Source organism: Chlamydotis macqueenii, chromosome 6, assembly GCF_036417535.1.
Source record: "Chlamydotis macqueenii isolate bChlMac1 chromosome 6, bChlMac1.mat, whole genome shotgun sequence".
Classification (NCBI taxonomy): Eukaryota; Metazoa; Chordata; class Aves; order Otidiformes; family Otididae; genus Chlamydotis; species Chlamydotis macqueenii.
In genome coordinates, this window is record NC_141561.1 from 33,523,933 (window position 1) to 33,543,326 (window position 19,394).

Consider the following 19,394-nt stretch of genomic DNA (forward strand, 5'->3'; position numbering starts at 1 on the left):
TAGGTGCTGCTATGGGCTTGATTCAATAGGAAACAGTAGGCACAGGGATTTATGTGGATCTTCCTCAGAGCCTTAGCACATACTGGAATGTGCAAATTGATACCCTTTTAAGTGTAGCAGAGGCTTTCAGAGCGCGGGAAGGTAGATGAGTTTGGGCCAGAGCATGGCAGGTGGGCAGAGCAGGGAGCAGATGCCGATGTATGGGGCAGAAGGGAAACAGGAGAATCTTGTCTTAGAGCTTATGGAGGGGCTAGATATGAATTATATGAGCATAAACTATTTCTTGGTTCCTTAGCATCCTTAGGGATACTAAGCAGTAGTACCGTTGTATGGATTTGTATAGACTCTTCAAAGCGTGGTGGCATCAAATGTGGCATTTTAAGAGTGAAGTCTTAAGCCTTTAACTTCGGGGTCGAGAAAGAGGTCATACTTTCGGGAAGAGCAAACTTCCACCAGGGCTTCCTCACGTTCGTTTTGGGAGAGTCTCCCGGGCGAGGACGGGCAGGGCGAGCCTGCCTGCTGAGCGGCCCGACAGGACGGGACGGGACAGAATCCCGGGCGGAGCCCTGAGGGCACGGGTAGCCCGCGGCGGCGGGGATTGAGCGCCCGTGTCCGCTGCCTCCCAAAAGCAAAGCCCCGGTGGGGCAGGGGATGCGCAACGTGGGCAGGCGGCCGCGGGGCTTCGCGCTCAGCGGGGTGAGAGCGGGCTGCGGGGACAGAGGGCTCCCCGCCCGCGCCGCCGTGATGGTGCGTTTTACCTCCGGTTGCGTGGCGGGGATGATGCCGCAGCCCGGGCAGGGTCTGCCTCTCCCCCTGCGCCCTGCTCTCCCCGCTGTACCCGTTTCGTCCCCTCGGCGGCCGTGTGCCCGCTCTAGCACCTCCCCCCGTCCCCCGGCCGTGACAGTGTGTTATGTCCCTAACGTCGCACCCACGCGTGATTCAACACTGGCACCCGGCTGTGCAGCCAGCAACTTCAGCAGCGCCCGGGCATCTGTGCGCGATTTTTGGGAAGAGGTCACGTATGTGCATTGCCTGCCCATCCCGTGGGCCCCGCCACCTGCGGCTCCGCGCCGGCCGGGCGGCGATGCCCGCACATGTATGGGCGCGGTGCGGCGCCGCCCAGCCCCCGCCCCGTCGGGGGTGCCAGCGGCGCGGGGGTCCCCTCGGCCCCCCGGGGTAGCGATCGCGGGCGCGGCGGCTCCCGTCCCTCTACTCTCCTCCCCCGTGGGTCGCGGTCCGGTCCGGTCCGGGCGCTGCCGCGGGGCTCAGCGACGCGGCCGGCCCCGCCCGCCGGTCCCTGCATCCGGCTCGGCCAATGGGGGCGGTGGCGCGGCGGCACGTGACGCGGCGGGCCGGGACCCGCCGCTTCCCCCGCGCGCAGAGGGATGCGGGCGGCAGAGCGGGGCAGGCGGCGGCGGCTGCGCGGCGGCGGCCCCTCCGCGCCCTCCCCCCCGCTCCCCGCCGCCCGGCCCCTATGGCAGCCGCTCCCCGCCCCGCCGCCGCCCGCACCCCCGCGCCGCCCCGCCGCTGGGCTCCGCCGTTCGTCCCAGCGTCGCGCCCGCATTCGGCCGCCGCTCGCTGACCCACCCCCTGCTGCCGTCGCCGCCGGCCGGGGCCCCGGGATGCCCAGCGGCCCCGCCGCCCGCCGGGCCACGCCGCCGTGGAGTTGAGTTGGGAAGTCATGGTGCCCGGGGAGCCCTCCCCGCCCCGGCAGTGCGGCGGCGGCTGGACACTCTGCGACTGCTGCTGCTGGCTGCTGCTGCCCGCCCTGCTGCTCCTTCTCGCCCGCCCCGACAAGCTGGCGGCCTTCCCTACCTCCTTAAGCGACTGCCAGACGCCCACCGGCTGGAACTGCTCCGGTAAGCACCGCACCGCAGCCCCCCGCTCCGTGTCCCCGAAGTTGCGCGGGTGAGCTCGGGGTGGGCAACTTCAGAGGGCGACCCCGCGTCCCGCCCGTCTCTCGAAGGCAAAAAAAGTCCCGGGCGTCGGGGCTCGCAGCCCCCTCCACGGAGCCCGGGCTCCCGCGCCGGATCGTGCGGTTGCGGGAGAAGGGGGAGCAGGGAGCCGGGCCGGCTGCCCGCCACCCCGCATCTGATTGAGGGCAGATCGGGGAGGATGGACGCCGCGACAGTGAGAACCGGCTGACCATGCCTTAAAGTCGGGCTGGCCTTTAATAACCGGCTCCCTACGGAGGTCGGCAGCCGGCCCTTCTCCGGTGCGTCCGGTAATTTTGAAAGCAGACTGCAATAGCCCTCTAAGGGGAAGAGCGGTACGCGGGGTAACGTGTGCCCCGCACGCCACGTCTTAGGTCGGGGGGGAATTTCCACTCTTCGTTTGAAACGAGTAGCGATACGGTTAAGAGCGCTCGGATGAGTCTTTGTAAAAAAATCGATGGGTTTAGAATGTGATGGGTTTGGTGTCTGAGCTGGCTGTTCTGTTGAATACCTTGCCGCACGCCGTTGGAAGTCAGCTAGCGAAATCCGAGATTCCTGCTTGTATTCGTGGGCTGAATCTTCAGCCAGATCTGTTGGCTTTTCCTGGAGAAAATGAAGGCAAAGAGCTAGGGTTCGCTCAGCGGCTTGCGGGGAACCTGGCACTTCTCCTGCTAACTTGGAGGTGATCAATCTTCATTGGGATCAGGCAGACCATCACGGAAAACGCGCAGCATGTTTGTCTTTATTACCGGGGGCTTTGTTGCATCGTTGGAGAAATTCCAATTTGGACTTTTGTCCGACAGATTTGCGATCGGATGGGGATAAGTTGATGACATTTCCAACCCAGAGCCATGAAACAGCATAATTACCCGCTGACTTCTGAGGGTCTGTGAAATAGAGAAAAAAAAAAAAAAGGCATGTGAGGTTGTGGGGAATAAGGACTAAGAGAGACTGAGGGAGAAACAAGAGAAAAAGTGAAAAACTGAGGATAGGGAAGAACAAAAGAAAATCTGGACTCTGTTGTTTCATCAACAAGGTTATTGTGCTGTGTGCATTAAAATGCAATCATTCCATATTGTTCCTCTTGCTAGACCAAAGCTGACGTATTCTTTTTTTTTTTTCCCCCCCTCTTTACATTTGAGGTTACGATGACAGAGAAAATGATCTCTTTCTCTGCGACACCAATACCTGTAAATTTGATGGGGAGTGTTTAAGGATTGGAGACAGTGTGACTTGTGTCTGTCAGTTCAAGGTAAGAAGATTGATATTTTGTTCTCTAATTCACTAATGAGAATACAAATCAAGGATCTCCTTTCATAACCTATCACCTGGCAATTTATTTCTCTACGTGCGGAGAAGTTAGAGGGAAAACCTGGCAGCACGTATGAAAGCTGGCAGGAGAACCAACTGGTGTCAAGAAGACATAAGTTTTTCTCAGGGAAAATGCAGATGCTGTGGCTTTAAATGTCCCTTTGGGTCTGCGGTTTCAGGTTGTGCATTTCTGATTTTGCGTCTCTGCCCTTTTAACAAGGATTTAGAGTCCTTTCTAAATTCATTTCTGATACAGATCACGGCTTATTGTATTCGGAGTTCTGATCTAGTTAAAGAAATGGATCTGTAATGTGCTTAGGCACTATTTTCAGGAAGGGCTGCGCAGTGACAATGCTTCTGCCTGTTCATCTGCCCGGCTGATCAGATTAAGGAGCAATCCCTCTGTTCCAAAATCATGAACTTCCTTTCAGTTTTATGTCATTTTAGGGGGGCTATTACTGAGTCGGAGGGGTTTTTTTCCTTTCTGTTTCTTTTCTCTCCCTCTTGCAGCTACATCTGAACCTTGGGTGTTCTCAAAGTCGGATGATTTCATTATGAAGGATTCCATTTAATGTATTTTAGCCAACTCATAAAACAGCTGTGCTTTACATAACAACCTGAATAAAAACTGAACAAATTAAAGGAGTTTTAAGCGTGTACCGGCACGTGTTGTGTGTACATTTATGCCCCTGCGGTTTCTCGCATTTTAATATGGATCTGGGAAGTTGTGGAACTTGTAACACTGATCTGAGTGTTTACAGTAGAGCGGGCCAAATAGCGCACAGTTCAAGATCGTGCACATCTGTAATGATTAATTTATTATTGAGCTTTGATAGACTATTCACTTTGAAGCATGACAAGTACCGTTTATATTTCTAGAGCCAAATGTGTCTTCGGAGAAAATACCCAAGTGATAAATTCCTTTATTTAAAGCAAAGGGGGAATTTTCTGTAATAAGAACAAGACATTGTTTGCTGGAGTACTTGCATTTCCCGTGTTGGGAGAGCATTCATATTGACCGTGGGTTTTTCTAATTCCGTTTCTAGTTTGCACGTGATCAGAAATTCAGTGTGAGAATGCTGGTTTGAGCGTTTGCCTTGGCTCAGCGTGTGCAGTCATTTAAGGGCTGGTCTGTTTTCTCTTTCTAAGAAAAACCTGTAACGCAGTGAAATGCCTGTGACGTGTCCCGTTGCCTGGTGGTAGGCTGGGGCAGATGTTGTGCCATGAGCTTTGGCAACTTAGAGCAGCCACAGAAAGCACTTGGGTCTTGTCTTTGGGTCCTGGTTCGGTGTTGCAGTTTGGCGTAAAGCAATGGAGTCGTAGGCTAGAAGGAACAAATCCAGGTGTTGCCCCCAGCAGAGGAGGTGGCATTGGGAGTTCTGTTTTCGCAGGGCACGATGCTGGTCCCTGGTGATTCGGGGTAAATGAAGCTAAGTAAGCCTCTCTGGGTTGTGTTGTCTCCTCTTTGAGAGGTGAAAGCTGTCAGCAGTTCTGTAGGGGGCAGTTGAAACAGATTTAAGGAAATCAGGTAATTGGTGTATGAATATGTAAATGAGATCAAGAGAATGAGTTGGGCAAAAACTGATTGCTAGTGAATGGGTTGAAATCAGCAGGAATCCTTGGTTTCAGTGGCCTTGGGATCAAGCCCTGTGAAAACTCAGAGCTCTTTGTCTTGCTTTGAGCCTGCCGTGGAGCCGCAGGCCTGGCTGTGACCTTGGAGGGCAGATTACCTGTGGCTGATGCTGTGCTGGCACTGTGACGGGCGGCGCGGAGCTGGGGGCTTCTGTAGTCCAACGCTTCCACTTTGATACGGGCGGAGCTGGGGGGCTGCTAGCTTCTCTTGTAACATCAGTGAGCGAAGTGACAAGCCAAAAAGATATGCCAGCAGAGTAGAAAATTAGTTTCTAGGGCGGTGTCTGAGGCTGGCCAAGTAAAGCAGAGCTGGCCAGGTAATTTATGTCACAAGTAAGGGGGTCCTCGATCAGAATTCAGGTCCCCCATTTCAGTCACTGTCACCTCTCTGGGGTGATAGTGAGCAAATCAATAGCAGACTCCTCATCACTGTAATTACTTTTTATGTTTTTTTCCAGGATTTGCCAGGGGCTTTAACTGTAGCTTGAGAGAGTAGACAAGGACAGAAAGCTAATTTTGTTTCCGTGCTGTTGAGAAGTCCTGGGCTGGCCAGCCTGTGGGAGGCAGACGTGGGGAGCAGGGCTGCTGCAATCTTGGTTTGAGTTTTTTCAGACCGGAATCACAGATGTCTGTCCGAGTGGAGTTAAAATTAATTCACTGTTATTTGGAAGGGTGAACATGATCCGACCGCTGTGGAACACCTGAGTTAGGCTTCCATCCCTGGAGAGCGAGCAGGCATGTGCTGAGAAAGATTCATGTTGACTGGCTCTCTTGTCCTACTCACAGCAAACTGATAGCCCATTCACTGACTCCTCCTGATGAGATGTGGAGAACAGCACATCCTGCTCTGATCAGTAAATGCAGATCCATCCCCTGCTCAGGGCAAGCCCAGACCTCAGTGCTGGCAGGGTGGGAAGCCACTGGGCCAGTGCTGGCTCCAGCAGTGGGGCCAAGGGTGGGGAAAACCCTCACCCCATCCCTTCCAGAGAAAGGCCCAGCGAAAACTCAACGGGTCCACCAGAAGGTGCAGAGCTGTGCCAGGAGGCATAGAGTTGGAGACACGGCTCATTGGGGTCTGCACCTCGGTCTGCTCAAAGCCATGCATCTGGCAGCCTGGCTTCTCATCCCTCTCGGATCTTGTGAACGTGTCCAGGAATATACCAGGGTATTTCCATCAACGTTGCATCTTCTGACTTTAGTCACCATGACAGGGGCCCATTCCCCGGTTTGGATGTGAGGAAAGAGTCCTGTTCTCACGCATGCTGAATCCCTCATGTGCTTCAGTGTGGAGCTGGAACATCACCTGGACAACTTTCAGCTTTGCGTTGTATTTCCAGAATATATATATTTGCTTGCTACTTGGTTCAAAATGTAGGTGACATTTTGGGAGCAGTTAATCCATGAGAGTAGGAGGAAGTCGAACTTTTAACAGTGTTTCCAGGAGGAGGAGTTACACAAGTTGTCATTTTCTTTGGAAATGAAACCTTTATGCTTTCAGTGCCCAGCACTGACCCCAGCGCTTACAGAGCTGGTTTGTCCCTGGCTGTGACTGCGGGCACTCAGGGCTGCCAGCGCTGAGGAAAGCGGCCTTTGACTGGTATGTGGCTGAGTTGGATATATCCCTTTCCCTGCTCTGCAGCTGTAGTTTAACAACGTGCATGCATTAGAGAATTGGACAGTATGGCAGTATGCTGCTGGGCTTAGTGGGAGTTTGGACACAGGTTTCCCCGAGTGCTTTGTCAGTCCTTACTTGAAGGATGGAGAATCATTCTGACATCTAGGGCTTGGTCTATTGGGCCCTAAACCAATGCCAAAAAATGTGTCGCAGAACAGAGGAAACTGACAGTCAGCATCTAGTGTTCTCCCGTACTAGGAAGAAGTGTTTTATGACAGTGAAGAGCTGCGAGTACCTGATTCAGCATGGTGAAGTACCAGAGTCTAGCTCCAGCAGGTTAGGACTAACCTGGTGACTAGCATCACAACCTTCTCCTCTGTGGTCTTGTTTTCTTTCCTGGGTAACTTCTGCTGCACTTTCCTGGTGCCTTTCAGAGCCATCCGAGCTCACAGCCAAGGCAGGATCCAGCTGGAAGATCTTACTTCTTTTGTTCTTTGTGGTTTCTGCCTTTTCCGTCTGAATACTAGTTGTCCAAAGGCAGTGGTGGGAAGAGCGGGCAGCAGATGAAGAAATACACTTTTGACCAGCATTGTTTGAGAAAGAAAAGGCTGCATTGCCTGTGCTCACCATCCGCTGGCCAAAGCCAAGCTTGAGTGTGGCAGGAGCTGTGGGAGAGCTAATGCTTCCTGAAGCCTGGGTTTCTCTCGAATGCGTTTTAGAATTGCCAGGCTTTGGCAGAAGTTCCAGCCTAGCTCACAGCAGCTCTGCCACTCTTTTCCGTGGATGAGGATTTCTCTTTTGATGCTGTATGCTGTCAACACGGGGCTGCCTGGCCTCTCTGCTTTGCAGCTGAGCCAGCGTTCAAGAGCGTCTCTTGCTCTGGGCGAAACCACAGCAAGTTTGCCACTGTGCTTCTTGGGAGCAGTGTTGTTTCTGCATGTAACAGAGCCTGTCAAGATACTTTGGGCCAAATTCTGTGCAGATTGCCCTGGCAAAAAGTCCCATGGGTGATGAGCAGATAGTATGGGGTGATGGTTTTTAAAATAGAGGGAGGTAGATTTAGTTTAGACATTAGCAAAAAAAATTTACACTGAGGGTGGTGGAGCACTGGAACAGGTTGCCCTCTCGGTGGTGGATGCCCCATCCCTGGACGCATTCAAGGCCAGGCTGGACAGGACTCTGAGCAACCTGATCTGGTTGGAGAAGTCCCTGCTTCTTGCAGCGGGGTTGGACTGGATGGCCTTTAAAGGTTCCTTCCAACCCTAACCATTCTATGATTCTATGTCTAAAGCAAGCATGGTGTGATCCTTCATGCTTTAAAAAAATTTGCATCATTGTGTTAATTGTCCTGGTTAAGTATTTCAGACCAGCCTCCAGAGATTGCTGTTGAGCTTTTGGATGAAGCTGGCATTTTCTGCTTGGAACATAGTGGTGAAAATAGCGTAGAAACACGTTTTAATCAACGGGTTAAAATCTCTGCGTGGAGGAGCCCTTTGTTAGGAGCGGAAGGAGAGGGTTTCTGCTGTTGTGGCTGCTGGTTCTCCTCCTTGTTTCAAAGGAGGAGAGTGCTGGGGGTGGGCAGCAGCTCGGGAAGATTTAGGGAAATGCAGTGCATAAAGAAAATGTCATTTGATTTGGCCCAATCAAAATGTCACTCTGACCAACTATGAATAATTTCTTGGCAGTTGCTCTGCGTGGAGGCCTGCAATTAGTGCAATCTATGCAGTTGTTTGTGTTAATCACTTCTGTAGTCATTCACTTTGAAGCATATTTGATGTTTATATCCCTGGAATTTCAGTTCTGCGTTTTAAGTTGTGCCTGACGAGCGCACCTTGAACACTTTCTGGCGTAATACAACTAAATTGGAAGTATGATTTCTTTTTAATTTTTACTTGGATTTAAGCAGAGGTGAGCATTTGTAAATAATAATTGTGATCATTCCATTTGTTGTAATTAAACAATGAGGCATACCAGGAGTACGGTAATCATGAGATAATCATATCCCTGATATAATTACCATGTACAGGGTACATCCAAGTATTTCTAAGCCTCAGAGTGTGATTATCTTACGTTAACTGCACCCGATAGGTTGCCCAATTTTCAATAGAAAATGGAATTATTTTTATTAAAATGAACAAGAGAGGGCAAAGCTGTCTTTCGGCGGCAGAGGGAACAAATCGGGGAGTTTGCAGAGCTGAGCAGGAGTTGGAGCCAAAGGCGGGGCACGCAGCGCGAGTCTCTTCAGTGTTTTTTCGGGCACCGGCCGCTCCCACCCGCCACGGAGAGAGAGTGGACCTTCGTGGAGCATCCCACTCGCCACGATCAGAAATGTCTCTGCAGAAAGAGGAGTGGGGTTGGGTCATAGGTGTCTCAGAAATTATTTCCCCCAGCCCAATCACTTCTAATTACATTGAAGTACCTGAACAATGAGTTACATAGGCGCGGACACTTCTGTGTGTGCGAACAGCTGTCTCTGAGGCAGCGAGGGTGTGTACGTGCCGGAGGAGGGGAAAAGCCAGCCCGTTCCTTACAGTTTATCCATTCATCCAACAGAAGTGCATGAGCTGCTGTTGCAGATGCGAGGAGACGTTTGCCTTGTCCATATTCTTTCCCTGGGAATGTTGTGTGTCCTCCCTCATTCTCACAGGGCAGCTATTGAACACATTGCCCATTCCGATTATCTTTTCCCTGACCTGTTTGAGTCTGGTTTATGCTCCTCTGCCTTTTGTCTTTTTAAAAATCCCCCCTCCCTCTCCCCTGGTAGCTGTAAATGTGAAGAGGAGGGGCAGTGCCTCTCTTATTTTCCCAAGATTTTAATACTGGAAGGGGGCGGGGGGGGGGTATACACAAATGGATGCGGGGCCACCCCGCCTGTGTGACTAATGCCGCTGCTCTCCGTCCCTTCCCACCAGTGTAACAATGATTACGTGCCCGTCTGCGGCTCCAACGGTGACACCTACCAGAACGAGTGCTACTTGAAGCAGGCTGCCTGCAAGCAGCAGAGCGAGATCCTCCTGGTGTCCGAAGGATCGTGTGCGACTGGTACGTACGACATGCTCCAGGCTGCCTGCCGACCTTGCCCCCAAATAAAATAACCTGTGGGCGGTGAAAGCCATTTGAATCCCTGCTTTGAATTCATTGTGGGTTAATTCTTTCCAGTCTTAGGTGTAAGAAGTTGCTGCTATCCTTCCTTTTTCAGTAACTTAACTTAGTATAGGCTCCCAGTCTGTGATGCAGGGTACCCTTGGCACCGTTTCAAGGAGCACAGCACAGAAGTTGATTTCTTTTTTTAATATCTGTCTTGTGCTCCTGATCATCCTGTGCACTGCGTACACTTCTGAGCTGATACCGCAAGTAACGGGAAGCAGATTAAATGAGCAGATGTCTGATAAGTGGGCATCTGGATTACCACAAACCTCTCCATAATCGGCAGAGATAGAACTGGAGTGTTATTGCCTGCAATCCAGTTCCTTAGGTTTTTCCTTAAGCACGGAGGGCCAGATTCCCAGCTGGTATGATTCAACAGACCCCTGGTTGTGATGAGCCCTGCCAATTTATACCAGCTGAAGATCTTGCCCAAAACACACTTAACGAACAGGTCTGTGCAACAGGTTTTTTCTTTTCCTCAACTTCTTGGAAGAATTCATTAAAGAGCATATGTGAAAACTGACTGGCGTTTGAGACATCTTGCTTAACTCTGAGCATCGTGAGCTGCTTGTGGCTCTGCTTTTATGAAACAGCTAGAAAGGTGAATGAGCAAAATCAGTCAGGAAAACTGAGTTGCTGATGTGCAGGAGTTCTTGATGTTTTTCTTTTGTGCTCGGTATCTGTTAGAGGTGCGCAGTGAAGTTTAGCTTGAAAAGAGCAGGAGGAGTAAGTCTTTGTTCTTGAGAGAGTTCTTTAAACTTAAAGCAGAATTTTTTCTTGGCTGAGGATAGAGGAGTCAATAAAAAGTGCATTAGACAAACTTTTTGCAGTGCCATAATTTTGCATCTCGTACACCTGAGAGAAAATAAACTTATTTCCCTGGAAATGTTGTTCTTCTCTCAAGCTGTTACTTGACAATTTTCTAGAGGAGAAAAATATATGCTGCAATTTTTTTGTCTATGAATTGGTATTAAATCGAGCTCAGCCTGACAAAGCCTATTGTGGCGTCACATTTGTTCAACTTAGTAAATTCTCTCAGCACAGCAACTGGTCTTCTTGGGTTCAAACTTTTTGATTAAATTCTAGTGCATTGCTACATCTTTTCCTAAACTTGCTCACCTACTGGCAATGCCTGTGTTGAAAGCATTCTCTCTGAAGCACATTGTGGATTTCAGAAACAGAGAAGGAAGAAAAAAAAAAAAAGGGCTTTTCTGAAGTCTTGATCATTTGGCTTCTTTTTCCTTCTCCCAGGGAGAAGGCTCAGTAAAGATGCATGGGGCAGAGAGAGACCTGGGCTGCTGAGAGGCTGGGCAGTGAGCAGCCCTTCTGGCCATGATGGGCAGAGTCTGGGCATCGAAGGGTAGGGGCAAGAGGAGAGACACAAGGTCTTTTTTCTGCCAAGAGCCAGAGAAGATGGTAGTTCATTGTAGGGGGCATGTGAGAGCAGGCATTCATTTCTTTCTCTGCACTGAGGAGACCTGGCACACCTGGAAAAGCAGTGCTTCCCAGAGCCATGAGGGCGTTGTAGTGAAAACTCCTTCCTTTTCTTAGTATGGGAAAGAGCATCAGGACAGAAGATCAGATCAGAAAAACGTAGGAGTTGGTCACTGGGAAAATACCATCACTTTCTGTTCTCTTTTTCAGCCCCCTTTTGCATCTGTCCTATGTGTAAATCTACCATTTAAAGCCATTCCTGGGACTGGTTTATTTAAATAAAGGTTTTCTTTTTTCTCACTTTGAATGATGATGGCATGTACAAGCCAGTTCAGATCTGTCAGACCTTGCTGTCAGTGAATTAGATCTAACAGTTCATAGGGTAATTGGATCCCAAAGCAGCCTTTCCAAACCCTTTCTCTTAATCTTGATGCTGACAAAAATGGATAACCCCTCCACTAAGGGGGAGGTGGGGATGACAGCCTCCATTCCTTCTCTGCAAAAGAAACTTCTTGCATGGATTATTTTTGGTAACCCTACACGTGTGTGCATTTCTGTGCTTTGCCTTGTTTAGAAAGTTTTGTAATAAAGCTCCAGGCTTGGCAATTTCGTGATGTTGCACTTTCTAAATTTGTGACTCTCATCATTCCAGCCAACAAAACATCAAGCAGAGGCAAAATAAAGATAAAGCACTCAATTTTGAAACTCAGCAACAATCTTGAGAAAAATGGCATTTTAATAATTTGTCTAAAGAATTTGAGTAATAATGATTTCAATGGTTTATTCCAACTTGTTATGACCTGATGAGATGTCACTGTTTGGTAAAGATAATTACATGAATTTCCAATTGGTCTGGCCTCAAACAAATGAAGGTAAAAAATTCTCTTTGATGGTGAGGGTTTAGTAGTGGCCAAGTGTTGTGGTTTAACCGCAGCCAGCGGCTCAGCCCCACACAGCTGCTCACTTAGTACCCATTCCTGGGACAGGGGACATAATCGGAAGAGTAAAAGTGAGAAAACTCATAGGTTGAGGTAAAGACAGTTTAATAGGTAAAGCAAAAGCCGCACATGCAAACAAATCAAAACGTTCATTCCCTGCTTCCCACTGGCAGGCAGCTGTTCAGCCACCTCCAGGAAAGCAGGAAAGGGCTCCATCATGTGTCATGGCTACTTGGGAAGACAAACAACATCACTCTGAACATCTCCCTTCTTTCTTCTTCCCCCAGTTTATACACTCAGCTTGACATCATATGGTGTGGGATATCTCTTTGGTCAGTTGGGATCAGCTGTCCTGGCTGTGCCTCCTCCCAGCTTCTTGTGCTCCCCCAGCCTCCTCGCTGATGGGGTGGGGAGCAGAAAAGCCAGTAACCAGAACATACCTGTGTTATCAGCACTGTGTTCAGCACAGTGACCACAAACCCAAAACATAACCCTGTATTGGCTACTATGAAGAACGTTAACTCTGTCCCAGCCAAAACCAGCACACCAAGTGATGTAGCTTTGCACAGCTCTTTGGATCAAAGCTTTGCCAGCTTCAGTACAACAAAACGAAGCAGAGGCTTACGAGGATGTCGCAGCACTCCAGGGCGATGTTATTTTAGTCTGATATACAGACTTTAAAGAAAAAGAGTTGAGACGTGAGAACGGTGGCTTGAGTGAACTGTGTTCAGATTAGATCTCTGTAATTTACCCAGGGATGGCATCAAACGTAAGGTGCGCTGTAATACACTTAACTGAACAGTCTTGCTTCGCCTGCTTACAGGACACACTGTGGCACATGAATATAAATTTCTTTCTGTTCTTTTCTCAGATGCCGGCTCAGGATCTGGGGACGGAGGTAAGAGCCATCTTTTAATATCTCTGTGCTTATGTGTACACACATTGTCTTTCGCAATTTCAGATTGTAAGTGGATATGCTTTGCAGTTTAGTTGTTACACTGCGTATTGCCTTTCATTTTGCTGCTTCTCGGGGAAAAAAGTGACATTTTGCATTTTAGTCAAGCTAGAACCTAATAATAACATGCTGTTTTCTAGGGAAATTCAGAAGGCTGTGTTACTTCTAATAGGAATCGGAATTATTCATAGGTTGTGCTAGGAGCTCTATCTCCATCTACTGTTACAGTTGCACTCATTTGTTTTATGTTTAGAGTAATATTTCTTTTGTTTTTAAAACATGAGCCAAGCCCTTAGCTCCTCCTCACCAGAGGATTCAAGCCAAATATTTTGTGGTAATGGAGAGCATTCTTTCAAAGACATGAAGAAATGTCACAGGGAAAGAACAATGTGTTTTTATAAGAATGGCAGCAGCAAAAATAACGTGGAAATAGTCCAAACCCTTTGCTGCATACGGAGGGTACTGTAAAATGTAGGCAAACTTGCATTTAAGTTGGGTTGGTTTTTTGTGGTTTGGGGTTTTTTTAGGTGCAATCACATGTGGGTTTGCTTATTTAACACTGATCCTAGGGTTTGTGACCAATCCTTCTTGGAAGTGTGAGTGCTGAATCTGGGTAGTGCCCTGCCTTGGGGCAGGAAATGTGATTTTTGGCAACTACTTGCATGGTGGGCTGGTGGGTCAGGCTTCCTGGGGGCTGGGAGGGCTGAGGCTGATTTGGATGGCTATTGGGAGGTTGTCCTTAAGAGTTACCCTCACTTCTGCTCAAGCGCTCCCAGTAAGCCGTAGGAGCCCGGTGGCAGGGGAGGGACAAGGTCAGTACCAGGCTGGGATGCTGCTGGGCTCCTCTGGCTGGGGCAGCCACCAAGAGCTGGGCTGGCTTTTCTGCGTGAGAGACAGACAGCAGGTCTGGGCTCTTACCCACTTCTGTGGCTGCTCCTGGCTGCATTCAGGTTTTTCAAATACAGCCCTGTTATTTGGCAAAGTATCACCTAGTTTTCATGTGGTTTTGGTAACCAGTATATTAGAGAGCGCAATGTATAGGTAAAGTATTATTTTTACCTATGAAGTGGTCAACAACCAGTATGAAGCATTTGCAAGGGATGTAATTTTCCAGTATCGGATTCAGGCTTTTTTTGGAAATCAGGACAGTTTAAGATGCTTCAAATCTGGCTATTGGTTTTCAAAAGTTTTGCCTAGCTATTCCTGTTTTACTCTAATGTCCTTTTAAACTGTTAGATCAAAGACATTTCTTATTTAATGCTTAACAGAAATCTACAATTTGATTTATATTTATGATGAGGTTTTCACGCATATGGTCAATAAAGTTTTCCAGTTTAAAAAGTTGCACAAAATTCACCATGTATGTACCAAGGAAAACAGAGAAGATTTCCAGTGTGTTTTGTAACTAGGGGAGGTGGGGAGACAAACTTGGACGCTTTCTAAAAGTAATTAATTCCGTACTATAAAAACATAGGAACTTAAAAGCATGATTTCCAAACCATTTCACTTTAAAAGCTGAGGCGGACAAATGCCGAGCAGAGCAGGACTTCAGGGACTGCCTGGGCAGAAAGCAAGGAAGCAGATTTGTGAAGGAGACAGAACCAAGTTGGTCTGTGTGTTTAAAGGTCTACAAAGCTGCCTTGTATTATTCAAGATTTAGTAGGCAGCCACGGCTGTTCCTAAAGTACAAAAGTATATTTATGTGCCCTAAGAAGCTAAATCCAGCCAAGTAAATGTTGTCACTACATCACTCTTTACTAGACACGGTCTTGTTGTAAAAGCTGTAATAAATTTTGGATGTCATCACAGTAAGTCTTGTAAAATCCACTTCAACAATCATGAGTGGGATGTTTTTCTGTGGGAAGCCTGAGGTCTTCGGCAGTCTTGTGTGTTTTCTGTTTTCATTAAAATTTTCCTTTCTTACGCTTCTTCAAGCAGTCTTGGTTAACAAACTGCTAACCAATGCAGCATCATTTTTTGGCAGAACTGCAGCCATAGGGACCCTCCCAGCTGTCCGTAGCTCTGCCTAAATCAGCAGAATGGTGCTATGCTGGATGCTGTAGGTGTCAGAGGTGCTGGGTGTGTCTGCAGTGAGGTACCTGAGATATCTCAGGTGCTGGGAGCCCTTAGGAACAGCCGTTCTCTTGCCAGTTTGCCCCATTTCTTGTTGCCATCACAGTGCTGGCAGGACGCAGGCTAGCGCAATGCTTCAACATTGCTGTTTGCTCTGTGTTGCATCTATGTATGTTGTGTTTTTCAGAGCTGGCAGACTTTCTGGCAAGGCTGAGGTTTTTGTGACTGTTGTGGTCGGTCTGTGACTGTTGCGGGAGGTTCATCACAACCAGGGAGGGTCAGGCTGGGAGCCCTTGGCAGGGACTGGTGTGGCCACAGGCAGGCTGAGCACCACCTTCAGGCATTGTGGGATTAGGGGACCCTGATTGAAAAGACTTCTCAAAAAAAGTCTTCTCCTTGGACTTCTTGAAGGCACCTATAAGGGCTGATCCTTCACTCTGAATTGCTAAGCACTGTCCTTAGCAGCAGGAATCTCTGCCCCTCAGCACTTACAACTTCTTACTGATGCCCCTCCATATTATTCCCACAAGTTCCCTTAGTGTTTTTGTCTATCACTCCACAAGGTGTGAGACGAGGAAACCAGCTCTTCAACAGAGCTGTTTCTCATTGGATTTCTGGTCTGGATTGTTTTTCTTTGGTTGGATTTCTGTGCTCTGAAAAGGTACATGTCTAATAGGGAATCAACTCAAATTGCAAACTAGTAGAGGACATCGTGTTTTTCTGGTTCTTGGAACATAGCAAGTTTCTTGCTCTGAGGTGGTTTCCTCCATGACTGATAGCAGTTCAGCTCTCAGTACTGCGTCTGCCTCAACGGAGCTCTTGTCAAGTGAAATTGCAACTAGTTGATGGTTCAGAAATTGCTGGAAAGGGGTTGGTGCCATGGACCAATGTACACAAACACACTATGTGGTCCTGCAAGCCTCCTCTTCTCAGGAAACTGGACAGAGCAGGAACAGTACAGCCAGAGGCTGTGTTTTGCCTGCCATGCTTCCCTTTCACGCGTTCCTACCTGGGTGTGCAGAGAAGTCTTCTCAATTTATTATTTAGGACTTGGGGTTTTCTGCTTTACTGTCAGGGATGCAGGGATCAGAGGGGTCTCAGCTTCTTAGCACTTTAATGATCTTGAGGGCTTTCCAGAGGTGATTTAATCCTGCAGTAGCGTACAGAAGTCCCCTTATTTGTCAAGTAGTGGGAGAATCTTAATCTTGTTTGATTACTGAGCCTTCAGCGTGTACTTTTGGGGATATCCAGTAAATGGGTAAGAACAGTAGGTGTTCAAGTTTCGTACTGCAGATGACATTTTTCCTTCTAAATGAAGAGTAAAAATGCAGAATCAAGAGCCGTTTCTGTTTTGATTGCAGAAGCTAGGAGTATGGTGTGGAATTATTTAAAAACCTATATCCCAGAAAGATACTAATCAATGGCAGAAAGAATGAATGCAAGAGAGTTTATACAGAGAGTAATTTAAAGAGATTCCATTCATTTTCATCTACGCCGTTCTCTAGACAACTGGGTTTTTTTAGAACCCAATGATTCATGTTTTAGTCTTGAGCAGCTTCATAATGAATTCTTGCTCGTTTCCTAGCTTCCTTCAAACAGCGACAAACTCAAGATGCAGTATTTCATTATAGCTCTTAATGTGCTAAGAAAATCTCTCCTTGGTTTCTTTTTCACATTGAACACTTCTTTCCCCTCCCTGCATTCTCTGTATTCTTAGCTCTTGTTGATTGGCTTGCGTTCATCGTCCAATGGATTTACTGTGGGTGATGATCGCGTTAGGTGTTTCTGCAGTTTCACGGCAGTGCCTCAGCACCTACGTTGAACTCATTTCAGAGCCTCACTCAATTTCCATTCAAGTCCTACTGACTTCAGTGGGAATTGTATGAGGCTCCTGGGTACACAGCTCTTCTCCTAGTTTGACTTTTACGTTAATTCTTTATGATCTAGACTAAAGAGAAATGAAAAAAACAAGTCATAATTCATCAATATCATCGTCACCATTTATTTTACAGTAGCATCCAGAGGCGCTAATTATAAGATCAGGACTCCAGTGTGGTACACCCTGATACTGTGAGGCATTTCTTCACAGCGAGGGAGAGAATAAAATCTGTAAAGCAGAGTCTGGATATCCAAGTTGGGCAAAGGCTGGAAGCTGCATCACGCTTCAGCGGCTGAAGTGGGAATAACAGGTGCCGCTTCAGAGCCAAACCAGTGCTTTGAACTAGTGTCTTTTGAACCACACTGTTTGTCGGCAGACCCATGCATAATCCAGAAAGAATTGGAGATTGTACTGTTCTTAAAGTTATTCCTAATTTGTTAGACTAACTTGGAAATCAACAGCCTTACAAGCCATCTTCTTTTCCCCCTCTGTCTCATTGTGTGTGTATGTTTTAAGGATGGGAGTGGCACTTTTGTTTGTTTGTTCATTCTTTCAATTTATCCCTTCAATCTTATCCAGAAAAATGGAAGCCCTGCAGCTCTTTGGAGGTGCCAACATGTAGATTTAATGATAGATTCGGAATTCTGGTCTGCCTTTCCTGTTGGCTTAGAGATGTGTGAATAAACACATACATATTATAAATCTGTATGGAGCTCCAGTCATCTTGAAACACTAACTCAGAGAAAATGGAGAGAAAAAAATTAACACTTTGAAGCCTGAATTATTTTTTTAAGGCAAACTGTAATGCAGCACGTGTATCTTTTATCTCTTTAATCGACAGGCAAATGGCTACTTTGACCCCGTTGCATTTGTGCTTGTCTCGATGCTGGTTTTGTATGACTAACTTGAATTCAACAGCCCTGCTGCTTTTCCACTGATTTCCCTTTCTGCTTTATTACAGGGCTGATTGATGGGCAGGGCTATGCAGAACACAATGAATATTGCTGTAAGCGCTGTCCCAGCAATAACACTCGAGCCAAAATACACCGTAAAACCTGGAGTGTATATTGGTTTGAATGAAGCAGTGTATAAAATGCAATGCTGATAAACGCACATACACACGTGTTCTCAATATATGGGCAAATACTTGGAAGTGTTCTAGTTTAACCTCTGTAAGAGAGGAAATTCATATTTTGAGCTACAGATCCTGTCCTTTGCCTGGGTGTAATGGGTGATACAGGATTCTCATGTGAATTTAGAATATCTGCTGACCCCACCTGCTATCATCAACTGCAATAAGGCAATAGGAAAGCTGCTTCTACTCTAATTTCATTTGGGAGGCGTCATTTAAAGCAGCATCAGAAGGTACAGAATTGGCTATAAGCAACGTGCGCTGACTGGGTAAATACCTCTGGAGGGAACGTTTAAGTCTTATGATTGACCTGGCTGTGGATGGTCAAATATACATCTCCTTTGTTAAACAGGTTTTTACCTTGTTAACCTCAGCATGGCACCGGGCCCAAACCAATAAGCCCTTTGAAAGGCTGGGTTTATTAGCTCAGGCTCTTCACTCTCCTGACATGATTACATGACTTCTAGTTCAGGGCTCTGACCTATCTAAGAGCTGGGTCAGGAAAAGGCAGTTACCGTCTCTCTGTGGCCTTTAAAAATTAGGAAAGGATGAAGTTTCTATGTTTTTGTTGACTAGATGAGAAGCCCTTGAGCATTTGCCAGTGCTGAATTTTTAGGCCGCTGCCACGGGCATTTTGTGCTGGGTAGGATGCATTAGTGGTTTTGGAAATCCTAGGAAGCTATGGGAATAACAGGAATAGCAGCTTTTGGATTCCTCTCAGGCTGTCATTCGAGCTAAGGACTGAGCTAATTGACCCTGCCTGACTGAGATGTTCCAGCAAATCCCCACAGCTCCTGTGGACTTGAAGCTCCCCAGGGTTATATACAAAATACTGGTCTGGGAGATACTGGGTTTGGATTTAGTTGCCTGGGTTCTGCCTGTGTTTTGCTTACTGCTTCTGAAGTTAGAATGCAAAAATCCCGTGAAAAGTGATGCGTTTTATCCCTGCGCTTGCTTTGTTATTAATGGGCCAAAGTCCTTGCTGTGTGTTTGGTATGAATGCACAGCTCCCCTCAAGCAGTCTACCAACACTGAGAAATACCATGGGAAAGAGTTGACCCATAGTGAATGATTTGTGGCCTGTTTTCAGCTGTGTACGCAAAACCCAAGAAAATGATCTGAAGATGCCATAAAGATCCACAGGCTTTTGTAGGCGAGAAGCAGGAATTACGTCTGTTCATAGCCTCTTTCCTAAATTATGCAGTCCTTTATGGGTTTTAGCATTTTAGTAGTTCAGAGCTACACAAGGAGACCGTGAATGGAAGATGCTCGCCTACATCAAAAAAATACTGACAGTGCTCTACTTTTGCTTTAAAAGTCAAAATCGCCTGTCCGCATCAAAAC

The 19,394-nt window shown here is 47.6% G+C and overlaps 1 protein-coding gene across 1 annotated transcript in view; it reads left to right on the forward strand.

Annotated features, from left to right (window-relative positions):
- The first annotated feature begins 1,486 nt into the window (after positions 1–1,486).
- TMEFF2 (transmembrane protein with EGF like and two follistatin like domains 2) overlaps positions 1,487–19,394 on the forward strand; it is a 128,798-nt gene continuing 110,890 nt past the window's right edge. The window contains exons 1-4 of the mRNA XM_086750795.1: positions 1,487–1,859; positions 3,077–3,186; positions 9,405–9,534; positions 12,883–12,909. Coding sequence (XP_086606921.1) covers positions 1,682–1,859; positions 3,077–3,186; positions 9,405–9,534; positions 12,883–12,909 — 445 coding nt within the window. The 5' untranslated portion in view covers positions 1,487–1,681. The remainder of the gene's footprint in view (positions 1,860–3,076; positions 3,187–9,404; positions 9,535–12,882; positions 12,910–19,394) is intronic.